The 23,655-nt window shown below is 40.1% G+C and overlaps 1 protein-coding gene across 1 annotated transcript in view; it reads left to right on the top strand.

Annotated features, from left to right (window-relative positions):
- The first annotated feature begins 1,418 nt into the window (after positions 1-1,418).
- The window catches only part of Pdzrn4 (PDZ domain containing ring finger 4), a 344,244-nt gene continuing 322,007 nt past the window's right edge, over positions 1,419-23,655 (top strand). The window contains exons 1-3 of the mRNA XM_005067131.4: positions 1,419-2,130; positions 4,378-4,464; positions 5,464-5,571. Of these exons, the coding sequence (XP_005067188.1) occupies positions 1,540-2,130; positions 4,378-4,464; positions 5,464-5,571 (786 nt within the window). The 5' untranslated portion in view covers positions 1,419-1,539. The remainder of the gene's footprint in view (positions 2,131-4,377; positions 4,465-5,463; positions 5,572-23,655) is intronic.

Here is a 23,655-nt window from a genome sequence, read left to right as displayed (position 1 = left end):
GAACTATTTGAATAACTTTTATAGTATCATTTTTGTTTATGAATTTCACAAAAAATATGTTCTTGTAAATAATATTCCAAATTATTTCAGGAATTTATTGTTTGCCTCCTTATAGAAGGATAAGACAGACATGGAGGGGAACACTGGATCACAGCAGCAAATAAACATGATCGTATATCTGTATAGAAAATACAATATAGCACCTTACTTTGACAAAAAAAAAGAGAAAAATTATTTCAGATATCTGGAACACCACTCGCGGATTTCACTCGCTATTGAAGGCTCAGCAGGTTCTCCCTAGAAGCTATGCTGTTCTTACCCTGAAGTCTAGAGCCTTTTTCATTGATGCTCTTCACATCCTTCCAGGAGCAGCATCCAACTTGTAGTGGGTGGTGATTTCTTTAAGAACCCCTATTCCAAGCACCAACCTTGGTTTCTGGGTAATGATGGTAAGTGATGTACATATACCCGGTGTGAAGGGCTCTTTGCATGCCTAGGTTTCAGAAGACAGTGATAAAAACATGGTCGGGGGCCTGGAGAAAATTCTACTGTTTGCTTTCAGGAAAGTCCGGTAGTGGAATAGAAGTGAGCAATTTGGATTGACTCTGTTCTGGTTGAGTTGAGAGAGGCATCACTAAGGTGGGCTTTTTTTTTTAATGTTATCCTGCTATTATTTTGCTTCCAGGTGCTCAAAAGGCCATCCACCCTGTTCCCAGTACTAATATGCATCTGGAAGTAGAAATAGTGTGACAGCTGAAGTTGGAGGGAAGCTGTGGAGATGAACTGTAATCACTTTAATTGGCAAGAATCCTGTGTGGCTGTTCACTGTCTTCTCCCCCACCAAGAGTAAGGTGTCCTGATAAAAACACCTGGCCTTTCCCCACCCTTTGCTGCGTGTTCAAAGTACCCTTCTCTACTTTCACGTGACTGCTGTATCTTGATTTGAAAGCCCTGGCTCCGTGGAGGTCCTAAATTACCTTTTTGAAACATGAAGCTAATTTCGAATCACCGTTCTTAGGTGGTGATTTTTTTACTTAGGTCTTTTGAAGAAAAAAAAAAAACAGCACATGTATTCCAAACATGGTTTTATTGAGGATCTGCTTAACACAAAGATGCTGACCTCCAGTTTGAAAGTTCTCAGTATCATGCTGTGGCCAGCACCAGCTCTGTCCAGGCGGAGCACCCCAGAATACTCGAAGTTCTTGGCTCAGGAGAACAATGAAGCTGACCCAAAGACCACTGTAAATGAGCCCCATTCGCAGGGATAGACTTGAAAGACCTAGCATTGCAAAACCATGAAGAAGTGGGTGGGGTGGGAATGGGGAAAGGATTCACCCAGGTGGCTTGTATTAGTGTCAATAGAGAGAAGTCAGAGGACCTAGCCAAAGCTTGGAAACATCAACCCAAACTTCGTCTGAGATCCCACACACCTCCCTTCAAAGAGTTCAGCGGCTGTGAGACCTCTGCCCCTGGCGCTGCCTGGGGGTGCTCAGAAGAAACGGACACCCCTTTTGGCTCTCCTCCCCCGGGGCCTCTCTCATGGGCTTCGCTTTGGAGCGCTTCGCTGAAGCGGTGGACCCGGCTTTCCGTTGCCAGCTGTGCGGCCAGGTGCTGGAGGAGCCCGCGTGCACGCCTTGCGGCCACGTCTTCTGCGCCAGCTGCCTGCTGCCCTGGGCGGCGCGGAGGCGCCGGTGCCCACTGCAGTGCCAGCCGCTGGCTCCTGGCGAGCTGTACCGGGTGCTGCCGCTGCGCAGCCTGGTCCAGCAGCTACGAGTGCGGTGTGACTACCGTGCACGGGGCTGCGGCCACATCGTGCGGCTGCGGGAGCTGGAGGCGCACGTCCAGAGCTGCGCCTTCGGCCCTGCCCGCGGCTGTGGCCGCCACTGCTCAGGAAACTGCTGCGGAGGCGGCGGGAAGGAAAGGCACCAGGCGACCACGACCCAGCCAAGTGGGGACACGCGTGAGAGGGCACTAGGGTCCCTGGATCGGCTTCGGATAGCCCCCTGCAGGCGGTTGGGGAAGTCGCTGCGAACGCGGCTCGGCTTGCTGCAGCGCAGGTACCAGGAGAAGTTGGCCCGGTACATGGCGCACACACGCAACTTCGTCGGGGACCCAGGAGGCCGCGGCCGGGTAAGCGCAGAGAGACACACAGAGAGAGTGGGCTCTCAAACATGATTGTGGTGGGGAAAGGGGAATCTTTCTGACCGTTGAAGATTCCTTCTGGAAGTGCTGTCCCTTTTCCCAGAGACGCAAGAGACATCAACCCCCCCCCCATTTTGCTGTGCTAGCTTCCTCTGTACCTCTGCCCCAGAAACATTGCTTAAGGCCAAGGGAGTCGAAATTAGCTCTCTCCTGGAGGAAGGAGGAATTGAGAAAAGTCTTCTCCCATCCACACTCTTGCTTCCTGTCTTCTCCTGTCTTCCACTCTCTTGCCCACCTTCGCTGCCCATCTTTTGTATCCTTTGACTTGTACCTGGAGAAAATCCCATCAATAAACCAATTAGCTGTGAATGGCTTATTTTCTCTGCCAAAGTATGCCTGTCGTATATTTAGCTACCCTTTTCTCAGTTCGGGGACTTCAGGGTGGTGGCAGGGAACCAGGGTGAATTTGTTTTTTACATCCCTGACTTTTCCTGATGGTCCCTCCCTACCGACTTCACATGTCCTTATTGGTGGTGAGTGTGCATGTATGACCTGGGGAACCTGCCTAGGACAAGAACATCTCCTTGAGGTCCCACTGACCCCATGAGCGTCAGCCAGGCAACTGTCTTCCCTACTTCATGGAAGCTGTTGGTCTTGAGCAACCTGCTGTAGCAGCCTGGGTGTCCATCAGCTGTAACTTGTCTTCAGTGATTCGCACAGGTGTTTGATTTGGCTGGTCGCTGGCTTAGCAAGCAAGGATTTAATCTGTACCCTCTCTCAAGGTGCTGTTTTGGTTTTTCTGCCCTCCTTGGGGGAGGAACAACAGAGGCAGCTTCGTTCTGACTCCAGCTCTGGCCCTAGTGTTTAACCTTTCTGCCCCTAGCCTGAAAAACACAGTCAAAGAGAGATAAGATGCTTTGATGAGGGAACATGTAAGAGCACTATGCCTAACACACAAATTATGCTGGTGAGAGACTGCCCTTGTATAACAGCGCCATGAGCAGTTAGTTAATGGAGAGAAAAAAAAAAGTCTGGATGCTGTATGAGTTCCCTAGTCTGCTTGTATATAGGATAATCTTCAGATGAAATGACCTAGAGAAAAAGCACACAAATTCGATTTGCACCGCCAGTTCAGGTTTCAACGTTGATGGAAAGGAACAAGGGTTAGAATTATGAGATAAAAATGTACAGCATCCGTCAAGTTGTGGTTCTCTGCCAGCGGATCTCAACCTTCCTAATGCTGCAGTCATTTAATACATTTCCTCGTGTTGTGGTGAACCCCCCACCATAAAACTATTTCGTTGCTACCTCATAACTGCAATTTGGCTACTATGATGAATCATAATGTAAATATCTGTTATGCAGATACTCGACCCTGACCCACAGGTTGAGAAACACTGTTTCATGCAGTACTTTTTGGGCTCATTTTCAAATGCTACCAGTGGGTGGTGTTTTTCAAAATTGTTTTCTACTTGCCTGTAAGGGCTGCTGTGTTCTCTGTGAAAGCTCCTGGCGGGGAGGTGGAGGTGGGGGGTGGGGGGTGAATGCTGAGGTGGCTGTGGGAATGTACTGAGGTTTCATCCCTCAGTGTCAGATGTAATGTTTGTAGTGGTACCTACAGCTTATCTTGTACACTGTTTAAATGGGTCTTTGCTAACACACAGGTGACTGATGTAATTTATATTTGTTTAAACCTTATTGGATCATCCAGAAAGAAATACTCTACCTAGCAAAACTCCTCTTATTTTCATTCTGAGGGAATGATGACAAACCCAACAGGGATAGTATTGAAAATCAACACGGCTGCCTCCCAGTAGACCCTGCATTACAGGGGCAGCCTGAATTTTTCTGCTGAGGGGACTTTATAAATAGCTCGGCATTTCTACAGGGAAATTTTATGTAAATGTGTATCTAAGATCTACTGACAGTTTATTTTACTTTTTTTGTCATACAAAGATAAAAATAAAGAGCACTGGCTGGTGGTGTTGCTAATCTGTTTGCGGTTTAGGTGAAATCAAATGGGATGCTGCCTGCGTGAAATGCAAACCCATGTAGTCATTGGGAAAATCCTTCTCACAGACACAGCAGTTTCCTTCAAATACATGCTTTCAACTGTGTTCTGGGAGAAATTTTGCCAGACTCAACCATCCTTAAAATGCTTTCTATTTAAGGTAAAGTGTCACTGTAGCAGTTAGTTGTTTTTCTTTAACTTATACACATCTCTTTTTCACTTAGGGTGGAGAACAGAAGTCATTCACTGTTGTGTTAGAAAGAGAAGATGATACTTTGGGATTCAACATAATAGGAGGCAGGCCAAATCAGGTGACTCCTTTATTAATACTGCATTCTGTATGTGAAATGGACTATGGGTCTAACAAACAAGTGATGTCATCCTTAAAAGGATGCTTGTCCCCAAATACCAGATTCTTAATGTAGACCTTCTAGTCGATACTCAGAATTTCTTTATGGGAGAGCTGGAAAACAGCAGAGCACTCCACAGTTGACAGACTTGTTTCTCTAAGGCACAGTCATAAAGTGAAGAGCGTGTTTTACAGTTCGTCCATCTTTCTTGCGTAGCGCCATGGGCAGATCTCTTGAACCTATGGTGCGGTACCTGCGTAGGCAACTAAGTGGCATCTAGTCTGCTTATACTTGCTGTTCCTAAGTAGGTCTTCCAGGACCATTGCTTTCTTGTGATTGGCTAAAATGCTATGTAGTGTCAAAGGCTGCTTTTTGAGATTTACTCATTCCCTGTGAAACTCATTCGCTGTGGAATCATGTAATGATTAGATTTGAATGGGCCTCTTGGCCATGTAGAGTTGATATTTTGAGATTTTAGATTTAAAATTACTTTGTCTCCTAGGTGGTCAGAGCTGTGATTCCAAATTTTTCACACTGGAAGCTAAAATAGATCTTTAGGGTTATGACTATAGCTAAGTTGTTACATACTAGAGGATAAATTTTCTTTCTTCTTCTATACTTCTGTCTTTTTTAAAATCTCCTGTATCTCTTTATAGCTAAGAGGTTTTTACAGTAACACTTCTGAGCTCACCTTGTATGTGCCCTTCTCTAAAGCTTTTTATGTGAATTAAAAATGTAAATAGATGATCTTGTCAGAGATGCTGGACTTGTTCATTATAGCTGTCAACTTGATTAATGACTAGTTGGCATTAAGTGAGTTAATTCTGTGCCAAATTCTCAGCTAAGAGAGTTGCATGTTTGAGCAGAATTGCTACTGTTACAAATAGGGGGAAAAACCCATCCATTACAAAATTTAAAGTTTGCTTAATATGTTTCTTTCTGCTAACATTTTTCCTATAGGATTACCAGAAGCAATCAGCAACTGAAGGAATTTATGTTTCAAAAATTTTAGAAAATGGACCTGCAGACAGAGCAGATGGTCTGGAAGTTCATGACAAAATCATTGAGGTAAGGCGGGGAAAAAAAATGGGCATGTTCTGTGATTAAAACTTTGTAAGGTGGCATACTCATTCCTCACCTCCATATCTTATCACAGTATACATCTAACTGCAGTAGAGACTTCGTTGTTTTATTTCTTCCTAAAAATGTAAAACTCTACGATGATTCTTTATCAGTTAGTGCAACATACCTTATGTTTCCAGGTATATTAATGAACGTCTGTATTTTAATACATTCCCTCCACAGAAACCAAAGGGACTTCTCTGACTTTCATGAAATTCATTTTTATAACCTTTCAAAAAGGTGATGAATCTGTTTTGATAAGAAAATAATGCTTTTTAAAGATTGTGATCAGTATGTACAAGAGAACACTGGGATTACCTATAAGGTGTCTTTGTCATCTTTGGGCATATTCTGTTTTTTAAAAGTGAGACAAATGAAGGAATGGTCTTCCCTCTGCACGGAGGAGCTGTGGGAAGCTTTTGCACATGCAGCTGTGTTGTTGAGTTTGGAACCTATGCTGAGAACTGGGCTGTGATGATAGGGCTGGAATTTCTTCTCTCTCTCTCTCTCTCTTCGATGTTCCTTCACAGCTGGAGATAGTACTATTTGCTGTTACCAAAAGTGATTAGGTTATTTTTATTGGTTAATTAATTTCCCAAGTATTTGTAAAGGCATCAATATGAAGATATGAAGAAGGTTTATTGGACTCCACTGTATTTTGAAAATAAATCTGTATATTCTGTTTTTTGGAATCAGGAGCCTTGCCTTTCTGGATGGGTAGATTCCACTTTTCTTTATTAGACTTCGGATACATTTTAGATTTGTATTCATTGTGTGTATGCTAACAAAGCTGAGTTTTGAGTGCATTGAGCTAAAATAAGAATAGAAAGAAAATCATGGTGTCTAGCAGAAAGCTTACTTGACAGTTGAAGTGTGGGGCATTGCCTTTGGGTGGAGGCTGTTTAAATAGGTCTGCAGATCAATATTGCTTCTAACCCTGTAGCCAAAAAAGGGCAGACATCCTTCTGCTAGCTGTTCAGTTTGCTTCAGGTTACCTTTCAGCAAATATTTATACATTGCAGTGACTGTAGTCAGAAGATTTCTATTATCACTCCTGTGAAGGGCCCTGCAATATATTTTTCCAAGGGCAAATTCATTTAAACAAGAACAAAAAAATTCTTATCTTCTATATCATTTCATAATCATTTTAATACAACGAAAGTCTATATTTGACACTATTAAAGCAAATAGTGTCTCACTGAATACCTTTGCTCAAACATACTCATAACCCAGTGACAGAAATCAATAGTGAGAACTTGAATTATTTAGACATTTGGTAATGTTACATAAGTCTTGTTAATGTTGCAATAAAAAAAAAGTAGCAGAGTTAGAGAAGAGGGCTCAGCAATTAAGATGCATACTGCTCTTGCAGAGGGCCTGAGTTCTCTTCCCAGCACGCGTATCAGGTGGCTCACAATTGATTATGACCCAGATCCAGGAAGGTCTGATACCAGTAAGGTCTGTGACACCCCACACACACATGTGGCATACATTCACACACACACACACACACACACATTCACACACACACACACGTGCAAGTAGAATAAAAATGTGCCTTTAAACAAAGGAGGTTTTCTTTATTGTGTTTTGATACTAGTTTTTAAGATTTATTTATTATATATACAGTGGTCTGCCTGTATATATGCCTGCATACTAGAAGAGGGCTCCATACCTCAATATAGATGGTTGTAAGACACCATGTGGTTGCTAGGAATTAAATCAGGACCTTTGAAAGAACAGCCAGGGCTATTAACCTCTGAGGCAACTCTCTAGTCTCTTATAATACTTATTTTTAAAAACACTCATTTATTTAGGGCTGAAAGTGTGACTACATGGTACAGTGTTTGGCTTGTGTGCTCCAGGTCAGGGGTTCCATCCATAGCACCAATATTAGAATAAAGTCAAATGTATAACATCTCATTCATTTTCTTACTGGAAAAAGGTAATTTTACTTTTACAAAAACTATTCTTGATTACAAATTCACCAAGAAATCCATCCAATTCCATTACTAACATGTGTCAAGCTAATCTTAGTTAAACTCTATTAAGATAAACAGCAAAATTGACCCATTGGTGGAGAACCAGTTGAAATTCATAATGAACTGTGATATTATTCATCTTGATTTATAAATTAACAGGCATTAGAAAGAACTTTAAAGTTGTCATAACACACACATATACATCATCTTTTCCAGGGCATGAATATTTATTTATTGACATTAGATATATTCTGGTTCTACAGTAGATTTATGAGACCACATTTGTTGCCAAGAACTGTGTAAAACTATTTTAGTATTTTCACAATTATCTGGTTAATTAGTGTGACTATTTAAGAAGGAAGATGGCTAAAAAATAAACCTCTAACACTAGGTCATTTGCTTAGTGTTCTGTCAACTCCTGGAATAGATACTCCACAACCTTAGTACATATTCCATCAAGGTATTTAGGGCAATCCTCACATTCAATAAGAGTTACAAACAGCTAATGCCTGCCAATTATCTTAAATCCTATGTCAGAGCTACTAATCAATATCAAGTTTATATCTAATAGGAAATTGACAAACTATATTGATTTAAAATGTGCAGAGTTGGATAAACAGATTTTTAAAATAATGTCAATAATTTATTTTTTGCCTTATGAGTTGCTGACTGAAGGAATGCAATGAAAAAATTCAGCCAGATTTTGAATTTCAAAAGGCAGTGTTAGCTTAAACCTGTTACAAAATACATTTGCCTCAGTATAAAAGCACAAATGAGTTGAATATTATGAAGACAACCAGGTGATTTAATTGTGGCAATTTGACTCATTCTGAATGCTTTGAAATGAAAATAATCAAAGCTTAAGAAGTTTATTGCTACCTTATACTCAAAGTATACCCAAAATATATAGGTGTGGTTATTAGTCTAAAGGATGGATGACAAATATAAGAACTGTACTTACTAAAGTATTCATAAATAACCAAATTGAACAAAAAGTAGATATGGTACTACTTGGTTCTATTGATGCTTATAGAGTCCTTACTAATTCTAATACAATATTATAACTTTTTTGCCATAGTTCAACAACATTCAACAACTCTAAAATAACTGTTTTTGGTATTCTTCGTTCCATGGGATAGTTTTGACATAATTCAAAAGAAGCTAATATTGGAGTCATTCTCCAGAAGTATCCATGCTGGCTAGTTTCTAGCTACTTCTACATCAGTATTTATTTGTGTGTATTAAAAAACCAGTTAAATTTGGTATATAAGTTATACCATTAAGTGACAAAATTTTATTACCAAAATCTAAAAAGGTTGAAATACTGTTGACAGCATCAGAAATTCATGTAAACCAGTTCAGTATGCACAAGAGGTTTAAAGCTACTTGACTTGTCTTTCACAATTAAAAGGTACTGTAGAAGGCCCTTGGTCTCATCAGAAGAGGCGAGCATCAGCATTTTATTTTCTTTAAGATACCTGGGAAATGTGTGGGAGGAAGTGGGGAGTCAAAGTTTATTGCTGCTGTGAACAATATCATTATATCCTAATTCTGTGGCATTGGTAGGCAGCAGTGAGGCCCTAACTCCAGAGTGAGAAATGATGCAGAGTCCTCCTTGTCTCTTTGTTCACTTCTGGTCTTCCCGCCATCTCCTAGCCATGCCGGTGACAGCATGGTGTTATGCACAGCAGTTACATATTTAATTTTTCAGAAATCGGAAATGGAGTCTTCGGTGTCTGATATGAACACATTAAGACAGAAAAAAAGGCATGTGTGTGTGTGTGTGTGTGTGTGAGTGAGTGAGTGAGTGAGTGAGTGTGTGAATGTACATGCTAAAATAACTTCTATCTGTGGAGCTGAAACGCACCCTGAATGGCTGCAGCAAAGGCAGCTTCTTTTGCTTTATGAAGAGTCCCTGCACTGAATTGTGCCACTTTTGTGGCACTTTCCATAAGGCGTCCTGTGTGGCACTAGAGAGAAGACCTTTCCCAACCAGAATTCTGTTGTCAGGCTGCCAGCTGTGTTTTCTTCCAATGCTACATACAGGGCATGCCATACTTTCTGCATTCTGTGTCATCTCTTGGAGTGACCACAGTGAATGTTCTGGTTATTGTGTGAGTTCAGCTAAGGCTTTGGGCAGTGGTTTAGAGCTGTCAAAACAGAAAAAGTAACTACAGACCAGGGATAACCACTTAGAAATACTGAGGCAAGTCTGTAAAGTTCCACCTCAAATCACTAATGCTAATTGCTCCCCAAATAAGAAACATTTGCAGGAGTACCTATATGTTACAGCGTTTCTGTCCTGACTGGTCCCGTCACCCTTGGGTCCCAAATAAACACAAGATGCTATATTAATTATGAAACTGTTAGCTGGTGGCTAGGGCTTCTTATTAGCTAGCTCTGTCGTAACTACTAACCCATAACTACTAATCTATGTATTTCCACATGATCTTAGCTTACTGGAAAATGCTGGCACATCCTCTCTTCCTGGTCTCACATGGCATCTCCTATCTGCCTACACTTCCCAGAACTCTCCTCTTCCCTAGTACTGCCTATCTCCCTGCCTTATTGGCCAACAGTGTTTTATTCATCAACCAATAAGAGAAACATATATACAGAAGGACTTCCCCCATCACCTGTAAACCAGCAGGCAGTTAGACTTATTTTTTATTTGAACAGATCACTGAAAATCTCAATAGAACAATAATATCCTTATTGTCTGTCTTAGGGTATATTTCAACAGCAGCTTGATTGTGTATAATAATGAGAAAAACTATGAAAGAAATTGGGTCAACATAAATAATATTCTGATGAGATTGGTAATCACAATTCAATGTTACTGAGATGAATGTACACTTATCACATGTCTTACTGTCTCTAAAAAAATAATGTGGTATCATGGAAAGAGCCTGGTCCATGAGGTAAAGGAGTTGGAATGCCTGCTCTACCTCTTAAAGACAGAATGAATTGAGTTCCTCCTTAGTTTCTACATGTACTTTCAGTTTATACAATCAAGAAGTTTGAGGAAAGCTAGGCCACCTGCTGCCAGCATTCTGTTCTTCCAATTCCTGAGGATGCCAGAGTTTGTTGAAGATCAGCAGATGGTAACAGCATTGGGATTTATCATAAGAACACTGCAGGCAAGAAGAGCTGTTGTTGGGGAACTTGCTGTAGTATGGTTGGTCAGTGGCCAGGTTTTCTGTCTGCAAGAAGAGCACCTACACTTGGCTGGCTAGGGAAGGAGAGCTCTTTCCTGCCCTGTAATACAAAGCACACTGTCCTATGACATTGCTCTTTCATCTGCAAAGATTTGACCTCAGTAGGGTCACACTATGCATTTATACTAGTTTTCCTATTGCCCTAGAGTTGTTTGCTTCATTTTGGGAATCATGGCATGAGGTTAGGGGCATGTAGAAGACAGTAGAAGCTATATAGATAAGAGATTGTCTTGCAGTTTCTGAAAGGCCCAGGCTTTGAACCTTTGAATTCATGTTGGGTTATAACAGACTATATCTCACCCTTTCTTACCCACAATGTCCTGCCTTTAAATAGCAATGAGGTAATGAGTAGTACCGCTGTTTGACTCTACTTTCTTCTCCTAAGGATTTCTTCATCTTAAACTTGGTCCCTTTGCAACAGAACTGAAATGTAGTGGAAGGGCCTAGTAAGAGGTCATTGGTCTCACACTCTCAGTCTTGGAAGGCCTGAAAGCCATGAGCTAAGTGACCTCTTTTATTTATAAAACAGCTGACCGTGGATATTTTGTTAGAGCGATGGAATGTGGACTAATCTTGTAGTTGTTTAGACTGTCAATGAACATAGTGTTTTTGTCACTCTGGGTTTCTGCTTTAAATAAATACTGTGTTAGAAAAACAGTGCTAGAGTGCTATCATTAAGCTATAGTGTGCTGAGCACTACGACACCATTTAAGCTTCTGAAATGTAAGCATAGGTCTGATCTTTGAGTGGCTAAGTTTACAAGAAAGGGGAGGAAGCAACCATGTAAGACTGTATGGTTTGCACACTGGTATGGACTGGGGATGGAGAGATGTCTTGGAGATTAAGAGCACCTGCTTCTCTTCCAGAGGACTTGGGTTCAATTCCAAGCACCCACATAGTGACTTACATCTTTCCGTAACTGGTGTTCCTGAGGACCTGACACCCTCTTCTGGAAAAAACAAAACAAAAAAATGAAACAAAACAAACATACAAAATACTCAGACACATAAAATAACAATAAATAATCTACAAAACAAAATCAAATAAGCAAAAACAAACCACCAAATTGTTTTGCAAAATGTATGACTGTGATTGACAGCAATAAACCATTTTGGGCTGTAACTTATTCTAAAATAAGGTGCTGAGCCGAGTTCTAAAGTTTTCATAACATTTCAAAATGAATCTTAATTATTTCTCATGTTTGTTTGGTTTGGTTTGGTCTAATGCACAAAGAAGGAATGGCCTTCAATTCCCTCGAACATTAACAGTTTGCCCCTACAATCTGTCTGGGTCTAAGTGTGAAGAAGACAATACCTTAATTTCCCAGCTTTTGTCACCTTCCATAAGTGGTCCCAGTGGATTCCTGACATGTTTTCTTTCCCAAGCCTCTGCCATTTTCAACTCAACTTGCTTCCCCCAGGTCAACTTTATTTTTTCTTGCTCCCAGGCTGAAGTGTCTCATTGGCATCCTATAGTCAGTAGATTAAAATCTACTTCTGCTGAGAAAGCACATATGACCCTTGAAAACATTCATGTTTCACAAAGCCTTTCCTTTTCACCCTGTCCATACTGTGCTCAAAAGAAGTAGCTTTTCTCCCCAATCTTTAGGCCTCTGTGCTTTTATTTTTCAATCTCTGTCCATTTTCTCACATCTTGTCTTCTAGTTGGCAAACTCTTGAAAGCCTTTACTACCCCCAAATCCTTCAGAACCTCTGAACCTCTTTATAGTCCCTGAAAACCTTCTTAGTCTCCTGAAACCCTTTACAATATTCCCCTAACCCTTCATGCCCCCTCAAGTCCTTCATGACTCCAAAACCCTGCACAAATTCACTATCCTTTCTTTAAAAAAAATGAAAGAAATAAAATAATGTTTACTAATTCTTACAAATATTAGTGTTTTTTTTAAACAATCTTTTTTGGAGAACATTTTAGAAAAAAAATATTCCAGGAAGTACACATGCACAACATACAGAATTTCTGCCATTATGTTTTTTTTTAATTTCCTATGAATTTGAGGTTGAATTAAGTTGCTGGAAGTTAAGGTATCTGAGCATATGAATATTTCCATATATGTGTGTTTGTGCTGTGTCTGTGTGTGTGACTTTCCATCTCCTTCCTAGGTCTAACAGTAGCTTGTCAACACTCTCACACCATGTCCAGGCTTATTTTGGAAAGGGCTCCTGGGGTACTGTGGGTGGCTATGTTAATGAACCACAGCAGTAGTATATTTTGAATTAGAAACCATTTAAAAACCCATTGACAAGTCTAGCCTCCTAACGCCTGCAGCAGGAGGCCGCTAATGCCTACAGCAGGAAGCCACTAATGCCAGCAGCAGGAGGCCACTAATGCCTGAGCAGGAGACATTGCTTTTGCTGAGGCAAGCACAGGAGGGGCAGCTTTCTAAGTGTTCAGACAGCAATGCATGGGTCAATCATGCTACCTTAGTAATGTCTTTTAGAAGGTGCTTAAAATGCAGTAGTAGTATCACTTTAAATCACTTTTTTTAAAAGCAAATGATGAACCTTTAAAGATCTGTGTGTGTGTGTGTGTGTGTGTGTGTGTGTGTGTGTGTGTGTGTGTGTTGGGGTGGGGTGGTTCTAGACAGGCTTTCTCTCTGTAGCTTTGGAGGCTCTCCTGGAACTCTCTCAGTAGACCAGCTGGCCTTGAACTCACAGAGATCCGCCTGGGAATTAAAGGCATGAGCCACCATTGCCTGGCTGAAGGCATTAAAATAGACATTGACCACCTGAAAAGATAGTGAGTAACAAAGGGATCATGAATTGGGGGAAGGTCATGCGAGGAATTGTAGGGGTGAGAGGGAAGGACAGGGATAAGGTAGAGGCAGGGCTCACGTAGTCAATTCTCAAAAGATAAAATTATTAAACAAAAACTTAAAGTATAAGAAATATCTTAAATAATCGTGTTATAAGCCGTTGAAAAGTGAAGCATTAAATATTGAAACCCATCTTCTCTTTGGGGATGATATTCTAAGAAGTTCTGGCATCCACATACTAATGGGAACCCACACAGTGCTTAGAGAATGTGAAGCCTAGCTGTCTGTGCTCCTTGTGTAACCCCTAGTGTACACTGGTAGGCGTAAGGTTCACTAAGACCTGGGGCTGCAGGAGCTGTATCTAAGACTGGAAATCTATGGCAGCCCTTTGCAAAAGAAAGTAAAGCCCTGGTAAATCTGCTCTGATCCTAAAACACTGAGGTCTGTTGCTGAGCTTTTCACTGTAGGACAGACCTGTAAACCAGTGCTAGGCAGACTGAGACAGGGATTGCGAGCATAACAATTAAGAAGTTGGAGAGCACTATGATAGGGCCTGGTTGATACAGCATCTTACAGACAGCCACATATCAGCATTGTTCTGTGCAGCCCTGCTGATGTAGACAAATGATTAATAGTCAATCTGCTCACTCTGATGAGTGCCTTGATTGGATAGCAACATCTATGGTGTCCCTGTTTTCCTTAAAACAATTGCATTAATGTTAACTAGTGTTGTTGATAGCATAGTTCTAGGCCAAACAGAAACATAAACCAGAAATTGAAGGGTTGAGTGGAAGGAGAGATTTTTAAATTTTTGAGCAGTAGTAGAACTCTATGGGCTAAAACACTTTATTAATTAAAGTATACCTTCATGTTAACTGTCTAATTTGGCCCCTGCCATTGTCTGAGATTTAGGGAAACAGTAATACTACATTTTGTAGCAGATGGAGATGGGGGACAGGCTTAGAGTATTGACAAGGCTTCTTTAGAGTCAAAGATGTCCAAATCAGGAATGTTTTAAACTAGACTAATCTAGACTGATAAGGAAATCTGATAGGCGAGGGTGAAGAGTGAGATCCCTAAACAGGTTTTGCCTGCTGTGAGAAATTTGCATGTCACGCCTCACAGAGATATATTAAGTAGTGTAAAAACTTCTTTGAATATATATATATGTTGTCATGGCAGACAATCTGCTGGAATTCTAAAGATAGTGATCTATCCATCAAGGCAGAGGTAATAACGAAAGATGATTTTACTAATGCAAAAGTGGTAATGTTGGGTTGCCTTAACTTTTACAGTTTTGCTTATTGCAATTGGTGATAATAAGACACAGATGCAAAGAGCTTTGAGAAGCACTACCCAGGCATTGGGGTAAGTGCTCTTTCACTGATGTCACAAATGATGGTTGATATCAGAGGGTCTCAGACTTCAACCTAAAGGAGTATGATAATAAGCACTCATGACAGGGCTTCTCAAAAGAGCTAAGAACAGGGCATTAAAAGATCTTACATCATTGGTTCCTTGGGAATTAGTTAGTCTGAGGTTAATCTGATGTTTCCATTCTGAACTGGTACCTTAAGAAGGGTTCATGTGTGACCTCTATGCTATAGTCTAAGAAACCTGCCAGGAAGTCTCCAGCTGCTGCAGTCTGACATGGAGAGAGCTGAGCAAATGATACAGTTTTCTAAGGACCTCGTTAACATGGGAAATCCTTAAATTAAAAAAAAAAGATAATCCTAATGCTAGAGATGTGAGGTAGTTGATAAGTGAGACGGGGACAAATTTACTTATTTTCAATTAAAATTTAACCCTGATGTTGGTCAGTGGGAGGAATTTTCATGAGCATCATGCAGATTAAGTATAAATGTCTCCTGTGTACAGTGTGTTTTGCAGAGCTAATGGTGAGTAATTAAAGCAATCTTTTTTGTAATCTGATAGCAATTTCACAAAAGAGAAAATAAGATACAAAAACACAATGCATACCCCCTGTAGCCAGTGGATATAGACTCCATTATCTCAGAGCACTGCTTTGATGTGCTCTTCAATGAATACCTTGAAAGGACTCCCTAAGCCAAGGGAGAGACAGCTGAAGCAGGCAATACAGGTAAGTGAAGCCCGGAGAGAGGTAAACAGAGACATGAGTCCAAGTCTGGACAGTAGAAGTCCCTTTTAGAAGCAACGCTGAGCACTGATTCTGGAAGTTTTAGAGGTGAAAATAATTCTCCTATGAACTGGCCCTACATACTCATTTCATCTACATGTATTATAGTTATGTGCTTTCATTTCAGATTTCATTGTACATGGCTAGAAAATTTTTATACAAAATACTATTATATCTGACATATCTATACAGAATATTCTTTTTAATGAGAAAAACCTAATATAAGATTTAGTTGCATATACTAAACTAAAAACAATATCAAATATTTTAACTAATTATAGCTCTTTAGCAAATACATATCATATGATTTTCATTTAACTTTGTGATAAGCTTAATGATTTGGTTAAAAGTGAATGTCTTAGGTTAACCTGATGTTACCCTCAACTTAAGGGTAAAAACAAATGCTTCTCAGTTGAGCATTCCTTTGCAGAAGCTATTTTGTGTACATAGACACGGCCTATACCTCTCAGGGTTGGAGGTGGGCTGACAATGAAAGAAGACTCAGAAGTGCTTTAGTGGAAACTGAAACTATGAGCTAGCCTAGCCAGAAAATCAGAGGCACTAACATCTGGAGGGATGTGATCACTGCCTTGTGTTTTTGATGAGTAAATAGGCATTTAGTCAAGATGGAAGACAGAAGCAGCAAGGAGAAGAAAATCAGGTGGCCTCAAATCTCAGAACATACTCATTGTAAATCTCTCTGGTGAATATTTTAGTATGGAAGTGGAGATCAGGGAGGAAAAAAATGACCACATGGTAATACCTTTGGAGTTGACTGAAGCATTCTTTCCATTGGGGAGAAGCCCAACTTCTTTCCTAATCAGTTTAGTCCTGGTCCTCCTTAATAATACTAATCTTAAACTGCACAAATTCTTGTAAATTGGATTACATGTTAAGTAAGTTGTTGAAGCTGCTAACTGGCAGACATTAACATGCCTGGAGGGGATGTTTTTCTATTAAACACACACACACACACACACACACACATTTCATTAAGTTTAGGAACTAAGAGATGACCTTGATATAGCATAAAAAGCTAGCTCTAGCTGTGTGCTTATTTTCCATAAATGCATTACTTTTCCTGGAAGGAATATTCCAAAGCCATAGCATTCATGCCAAAGTTTTCATTAGGAATTTCACATATGTCAGGCATAACTTCTACATGATGAATCTTGGGCTACTGATATACTAGATCACTCAATGGAAAATCTCTAGAGCTCTTCTGTATGAGTTTGAACCAAAGACTAGTCTGTGTCTACTTTAATGAGTACTCTGTATGGGCCATTACTATCTATAATGGCAGCCATTCCAAATGTGATTGCAGAGGACAGACAGTTTAGATAAATGAATGTATAGGAAGGAATAAGGTGAGGCTGGAAGCCACACTTAGAGCAAGCAAAAGGATTTCATGTTGCTTGCTGTGTTTGTACAAAATCTGTGTTTATTTACCAGGATTGCCATAGCAAAGAACCCAAGCTAATTGACTTAAGAAAATGCTCACTGTTCAAGATGCTGTAAATTCAAGATCAAGGTCTTGTCTTATAGATTGAATTTTTCTGAGTGAGACCATTTTTTTATTGTTATGGGAATGCTACCTGTCAGCTTTGTCATCATCTGAATATTGAAAATGTTTAACTCTGTCCACCTTGTCCCACAAAACAGATTTCATTAGGGTTCACACAATAGTTTCATTTAACTTTAATTAGTAGAAGTTGAGATTTTGAAAAATGAAATTTTGGAGGGAAATTAACCACTAGCTCAGTGGTGAAATACCACTTGCTATTCTTGCAGAGGATCAGAGTTTGGTTCCCAGCACTAGTATCAGGCAGCTCACAACTTCCTGGAACTCCTGATGGAGGTGATCCGATGCCCTCTTCTGGCCTCTGTGAGCATTGCATTCACATGTGCATGCACATGCAGGCAAATAAAAAGTAAATCTTTAAAAGAAAAAATTAATGATGTCTTGCCTCTATGAATGTCTCAGCTTTGCGAATGGTGTCCCACCTCTAACTTAAATATTGTTGGCTAGTGCACCCATAATTTGGAAGGAAAGAATCTGTTTTATCCAGAGTCTCAATATTCCTATGTATTTTATTCTGAACACAATTTTTTCCACATTGCTCTATTTTCCTTCTGGGCACACTAGGTTTCAGTACCCTGTATCTTTGTCATGGAAGGGGGGGGCATACACCTTTGTTCTAGGCACAGGAATACAAACAGGCCTAGCCTCAGAATGTTGTGCTAAATGTCACTCCTTTCCCAACTCCCATTTCTTAGGCCATCCTAAGAAGACAAAGGAAATAGAAACAGGGATGTGTGCCAGAAGGAGATAGGATTCTCTCAGGAGAGCTGCTGGGCCAAGAATGCCCATGCCATTCTTCCATGATTTGAGTTCATGTGAGGTCACTGAGGGTTGTTGGTGACAGCATTTTGGGGCTAACAAGTCTTATCTTTTTTTTTTTTTTTTTTTTTTTTTTTTTTGGTTTTACGAGACAGGGTTTCTCTGTATTGTTTTGGAGGCTGTCGGTCCAGCCCGGCCTCGAACTCACAGAGATTGGCCTGCCTCTGCCTCCCGAGTGCTGGGATTAAAGGCGTGCACCACCACCGCCCAGACTTATCTTTCTTTTATTCTTCACTGTCCAATTATTTTATGGGTTCTGAGGAGATCTTTAGCACACAACTAATTTGTAGTTCCTTTCTTTGTGTCTAGTCAACTTAAGAGACAGCAGACCAAATCTTTAGTCTCATCTTACCCTTTTCCATTTGGTCTGCCAAATTGGGAGTTATTTCAATGGATATATTTTGCATATCTTTTTCCATTGTAATTCCTCTCATTATTGGGTACGTTTTCTTCTGGGCAGAAAAATCAGCTTTAATTGCATGTCTTACCACCTACAACAAAACTGATGCAATAAGTTCATTGGTTTTCTGAGTTAAACATTAGTAGAATAGTTACTTCATTCTGTCACTAGTGCCTTTTGCAGGTGAGTTATTGCTCTCACTTCCCTAGTAAAAGTCATATAGCACAATTGGTGCCTGAACAAAGGTGAACAGAACCAACCATGTACAACCTGGTAGGCAGAATCCTGTGAATCTTGTAAGTTTCAGTTTTTGAAACTTATAAATTATGATTATCTCCTCAGTTTTATGAAGTCTCCCTCCAGGAGAGTTCTATGCAGAGAAAATTGCTACATAGCACCCAATTATAAATCCTGTTCAGATAGCTGTTCTCTATCCAGATTGGCAGAATCATTTAAAACCTGTAAACAAATGCATACAGTTTTTCAGGGACAATAAGCAATTTTCAAATGATCTGTGTAACTGTCTGATGATGTACTAGCATCCCCAGGATCTCTGCAGTGGCATATTTATATACAATGTTTACTGCTTGGTGTTCAATTTACTGTTGCCCACTCCTCTCCTCTGTAATGTGTAGCAAAGACATAAAATGGAATGCAGCAAAATAAAACAATGCCTTAAACATGCAGAATACACACCAGGGTGGATAGCATGTGTTGACATGTACTGAAGGTATAATTGCTTTCAGAGAAATGTTTTCCAATAGTATTTAGTTGACTGGTTAATGTCCATGAAATAAAGTTGTAATTTCATCAGAATGAATGTGGAGTTGGAACCCTGTATCTGTGGCATATAGAAATTGTGACCAGTACTTCAAAGCCTGCAAGAGCCTAGGACCAATATTTTCTAGGGTTTCTCTAGCTCGTTAGACAGTGGTGGCCTTTCATTACAACATATGCCACCATGATCATTTTAAATTACAGAAGGGGCATTTATAAGGGTTTATTTAAAGGTGAATTTTAATTGAGGAATGGAGCTGGAGTCAGACTTGCTGACTACACAATTCAAGACTGTTCACAATAATATCAGTGTTCTATGAATAGTCTGTTTAACTTGGGTAGGATAGGTGAAAAGATTTCTCTCTGGTCTCAAATGCCCCTGGATAGGAAGCAGTGTGCTGTAGGTTAAAGGGTTAATTATGGGTGAGGGCAGGAGAATTTTGTCTTCCTAAGTGAAAAAGAAACCTCTGTTCAGGATAAGTCACACAGCACACTGTGAGGCTCCAGGTTTTATGAATCCGGCTATTGTAATGCCATTGAGAATCGTAATTGTGAATTTTTGTAGTGAGAAAACAAAGTTCTGATTAACAGCTTCCTTTGAATTTGTCAGAGAAGCAGTGCTCCTTGAAATATTTCAGGGAGCCATATCTATGAAAGTTAGTATTATGAGAAATGACATGAGGTGATTTTCTTGGCCTCTGTATTTTGTATGTATGTGATTTTCTTCCAACAAGATAACATCATATACTGTAGAAACTCAGGCTAAAAATATCCAGTGCATAAGGCTGGTCTGTATGGGATTTAACATCTAAAATCAAGTATGACATCCTTCTTTGCAATAACCCATTGTTTTTTCCTCCCCAAATGAGAAGTAAGTCTATTGTCAGGATCCAATTGTGCATTACACAATGCTTTATAATTCTGTTACTTTATCCATTGATCTAGTAAAAATTATTGCACCTAATGTTGGTGATAAAATCTTAGACAGATGATCTGGACTTCACACATATTTTTTTTCCAATAGCCCCTGCACAGCACGCGATGATGGGCCGCTCCTATGGCTGTTCCATAAATGAAGGAAAAGTTAACTACTACAAATAAACATGCAGTGCCAGAGATGAATTTTCTGAGGATTCATAAGAAAAAGTGGCAATCTACATCACAACTACGATGTCTGCTGCTTTCTTACACTCAGGAAGTCTCCCTTTCTAGTTAGTTTGGTGTGGATAGCCTGATAGATACGCTCCTTGGGTTGAGACTGACCTGGCAGCCTTAGACCCTTTTCCTTTGTTCTTGCCTGCTGTCCAATCTGTAGTAATTGTTACACTTCAATTTCCACTTTTTTCTGCTTTCATGTTGTTCTTTCAGATCACCCATAACAGTTGATATCAAGGTTTGTAGTGCTATTGTTGTTGTTGTTGTTTTTTTTTAACTGTAATCTTCCTTGTCCCAAGCTTCAGAAGCTTTGTAACTTCTCAGAGCTTGAGGAACGAGAGATTTCCCACTTTAAGCATTTTTCATGTCCTTGAGTTCCTCTGTAAAGTCACCAGCATCCTCTGTATTTATCACTAGAAATATAACCTCATTTCTCAGGCTTAGAAGCACAAAGATGAGCCACCTGTGCACTTCATGAAGGAAGAATTTTGCTGTGTACTGATTTTTATGAGTGTAGCAATTTCTCTCAACATTTCTACAAATGGTTCTTGACAGAGTTGGTTTGTGATTTGATTTTTATTGCTGTTGTGGGGAGCTCCTGATAACTCAACCTTAATCAACCATTCCCGTCAATCTGAGAGGTGAGAAATAAAAACTTGATAATATTTAAATCCAGTGGACATTGCTCCTGGGAACAACAAACTATGCGATGCTACTTATAGTGAGAACCTATTTATTTTAAGTTGACAAGTACATTAAGTTCCTTGGTTTCACGTAAGGGCAGCATACAGGTAAGGAGCCTTCCATTAACTGGTATGAGAGACACAACTGTGATTATATCACTTGACGCTCTAAGGGCCCCCAGAGTCTTCCTAGATTGTTCTTGGCAGCAGAGCTCCAACGAATACTAATTATCTTGAAGACAGCATCATTATGAGGGTGCATCTTCCAAAATGGAACATCAACCTCACACAGCGTACATTTGGGAATGCTTGTCATGTCTGGATCAGCCAACAACACACAGCCAGCTTAGCTTCACTCTCTGACGTGGCATAGTGCCAAAACACTCATCATTGCTACAAGTTACAATTGCAGTAGTGGAATTCATGCCTTGGAAGTAACCGACAGTTCTCTAGTTAGAATTTAGGGAATATTCAAAAGGGAAATCATGCCAAGTACTAACTAAGTAACCAGGGCTAGTGAAGCCATGGATCTTGGAGGAGAACCTATAATTGCCAATTTACCAAACCAGCATTGTTTCTAACTACATTCTACATTTGTGGGATTTTTTTTTCTTCCTGCAGTAAAGTATAGTCCTCACCCTTCACCAAGGAAATTTCTCTTTACAACAGAGAAACCTTTACAGAAAATCACAACCAATCAAAATACAGAGATGTAAGGCCCATTCCCAGTTGATACTTCTACTACACAACACCTGCACCTAAGGCTCAGGGGTCATTGCGGAAGTAGGGGCAGAAAGATTATAAGAGCCAGAGAAATAGAGAGTTTTCTATGAGACTGTGTCTCCTAGAACTATCAGAAGCTATACCCATGAAATCTCACCATTATGGCTACCTACACACGACCTGAACAAAGTCTACCCTGATAGGTGTGCTAACGTGGAAGGAGGAAAGGAAAGCCAGGAGGCCTCCACACTAGACTGAAACTACAGGTGACTAAGGAGTGCCTAGACTGGGAGAAATAAGTCTTCCCCAAGGAAGAGCTCCCAAACTGGTTACCCAGTGCCAAGTGGTCAGCCCTGAAAACATACAATTAGAAGTAATATTATACAGATCAAGCAGGTTTATATTTAGATTTTTATATAGGAACACATAACAACAAAGTAAAAGAGGTCATGGATTTGGAAAAAGACAATACGTGGAGGAGTCTTTGAAGAGATAAAATGGAAGGGCGAATTATTATAATCTCAAAAATTAATATGCATATATAGTTAAAACAGAAAAGGTAGAGCATAAGAAGAGCATGTTGTAATAACCCAGTGAATAAGTAACACCCACCACATCCTACCACTTTAAAACTGCGTGATCTAAGTGGTTCTTTATCTTATTTGTGAACATGTGGATGAACTCTCTCTTTCTCTTGCAAACTACATTAAAACAATCTGTGGCATTTGAAATGCCTGCAGAGAGGTAGGATTTTTAGTTTCATTTCTAATATTCATCTGCAACAATCATATATACAGCACTTTATCTCAGCAGAGAGAATTTCTCCAGAAGACAGGAAAACTGCCTTCACTCACATTACAAACATAATAACATCTCTTTGTTTTGTTTCTGAGCTGTCCCATGCTGCATGGGCACAATTGATTTAAAGCCATTCCTGTCACTTCCCCCCCATGGTTTAATACAGGGTGGAGTTGTGCTGTGCTGTCATGGGTGTCATGAAGACAAAGATGGGGATGTAGGACAGAAATCCATTCGTGACTGCACATTGTCTCATCAGTGTCACATTCATTTGAAGTGAGAAACCCTGACTAGTGGAACACAGGCATGGGAGTGAGGGCTGGTTTAGATCTGTTATCTTGGAGCAACAGGGTTCTATTATCATTAATTGGTTTGCAAATACCTACATGGCTTTGGGGGGGAATTACTAGGGAAAATATATGAATGTTGAAAATGTCTTCATGCCATCAACATTAAAAACTCATTTGTTGATATTACATTGCCTAATTTCCCAGTGACACCAATTATTGCAAAAAGGATTGGGACACACACACACACACACACACACACACACACATATATATACATATATATATATATATATATATATATATATATATATATATACAAAAACCTGCAAAGTAAGCTAACCAATTTGCTTTGCTGATTTCCTTAATTTGACTCCTGTGTCTTCAGAATGGTGGCCTCATGCAAATAGGCTCCCTGGAGATGTGATTATTTCACAGTGATGGCGATGGTGACCCTAATCACATGCTATGCATTCTCTTGGGATTTATAAGAAATGACCTAGTCAGCTTTGCTGTTTTGAATCTGTACTTTGTTCACTCTGTGCTGAAGACAGAAAATTCAGAAATGATGGTTACAAGAACCCCAACCCAGATGCTGCTCAGATTAGCCATCTGTGGCAATGAGAGAAGATGTGGGGAATGGTCAGTAAACACATGGCTCCATAAAAGCCTCTG

Source organism: Mesocricetus auratus, unplaced genomic scaffold, assembly GCF_017639785.1.
Source record: "Mesocricetus auratus isolate SY011 unplaced genomic scaffold, BCM_Maur_2.0 Super-Scaffold_100010, whole genome shotgun sequence".
Classification (NCBI taxonomy): domain Eukaryota; kingdom Metazoa; phylum Chordata; class Mammalia; order Rodentia; family Cricetidae; genus Mesocricetus; species Mesocricetus auratus.
Note: the sequence above shows the minus strand (reverse complement) of the source record. Positions and strands in the feature narration are given on the sequence as shown.